The sequence below is a fragment of the Dipodomys ordii genome, unplaced genomic scaffold (genome assembly GCF_000151885.1).
Source record: "Dipodomys ordii isolate 6190 unplaced genomic scaffold, Dord_2.0 Scaffold184, whole genome shotgun sequence".
NCBI lineage: Eukaryota > Metazoa > Chordata > Mammalia > Rodentia > Heteromyidae > Dipodomys > Dipodomys ordii.
Genome location: NW_012267400.1, coordinates 172,905 through 174,356, shown reverse-complemented (window position 1 = coordinate 174,356; position 1,452 = coordinate 172,905). Strand labels below are relative to the sequence as shown.

General features: G+C 51.7%; 1 protein-coding gene across 1 annotated transcript in view; it reads right to left on the bottom strand.

Moving 5' to 3' along the window:
- LOC105999215 (EGF-like module-containing mucin-like hormone receptor-like 2) overlaps positions 1-1,452 on the bottom strand; it is an 11,059-nt gene that overhangs the window by 2,959 nt on the left and 6,648 nt on the right. Inside the window, exon 6 of the mRNA XM_013034174.1 lies at positions 1,022-1,197. Within this exon, the coding sequence (XP_012889628.1) occupies positions 1,022-1,197 (176 nt within the window). The remainder of the gene's footprint in view (positions 1-1,021; positions 1,198-1,452) is intronic.

The following is a 1,452-nucleotide window of genomic DNA, read 5'->3' as shown; positions in this document are numbered from 1 at the left end:
CTCAAGTGGTAGAGCGCTAGCCTTGAGCTGAAGAGCTGAGGGACAGCGCCCAGGCCCAGAGTTCAGGCCCCACGACCAGACTCCAAAAAAAAAAAAAAAAAAAAGAAGACTGTTCAGCACCAATTGATCATGCCTGTAACCCCAGCTACTCAGGAAGTTGGGATCTGAGAATCTGAGGATCTGAAGTTGGAAGCCAGCTCAGGCAGGAAAATTTGTGAGACTCTTATCTCCAAATATCCACCAAAAAGCTGGAAGTCTGTGACAGTGCCCAGGCCCTGAGTTCAAATGTCAAGACTGGTACACACGTACACACACACTGACCTGAATCCTTTCTTTGTTTCTTCACAAAAGACAGCAGGAGGGAAAAGTATTTAACGATTCTACAAGATGTCACAAGAGCACTAATTCATGTAAACTTAATCATGCAGCTGGATGCTGGTAGCAGAGAATAGGAGGATCATAATTTGAGGCCACCTCAGACAAGAAGTTTGTGAGGTTGTAAGAACAGTCCCAGAGAAACCCAGATTCTCAACAGAAAAAGCTGAGCCTGTTATCCTAGTTAAATGAGAAACATAATAGGAGGATCACAGACCAGGCAAAAAGTGAGAAGCTACTGCAGAATAAAAGGGCCGGGATCATGGCTTAGTGGGAGAGCACCTGTGAGCTTAGAGCTCTGAGTTCAGCCAGGCCCCAGTGGCTCACGCCTGTTATCCCAGCTACTCAGGAGGCTGAGATCTGAGGATCATGGCTCAAAGCCAGCCTGGGCAAGGAAGGCCGTGAGACTCTTATCTTCAATTAACCACTCAGAAAACCAGAAGTGGCTCTGTGGCTTAAGTGGTAGAGCGCTTGCCTTGAGCTGATAGAGCTGAGTGACAGCACCCAGGCCCAGAGTACAAGCCCCACAACCAAACAACAACAACAAAACCTTAATCATGCACCAAAACCTTCAACAAACATCCTGCATTTGTTAGAGAGACTTGAGGGCGTCAGGCACTTGTCTGTGGTGGGGGTGGGGCCGCACCTGTGTCTGCAGGACCGAGGAAGGTGAGTGACCCCTCCGGCAGGGTCTGGCCCAGGACTCTCAGTGTGTTTTCCAGGTCCAGGAGCAGCTGAGTGGCCACACAGTGCTGCTGTGAGCGAGGCAGGGTCTGCAGGTCCCCAGGGGTCTCCAGCAGCTCATCCAGACTCTCCAGGACACTCTGGAGGATGGAGGGCAGAGGCAACGTGACCACAGGCCAGAGAGATGGCATGGAGAAGGTAAACCACGTGGCCACGGGGCCCAGAGACCCGAAGATAATCCAGAGCGGATGGAAGTTGTGCCCAGGTTGAGAGCAAGAGAGAAACTAGTGAGTGCACTTGGTGTATGTGCGTGTGTGTGTCTGTGTGTGTGTCTGTCTGTCCTTCCACAGGCGGCAGGACCCCGCCGCCCCGCGGGCTCTCCTCTGTCAGATC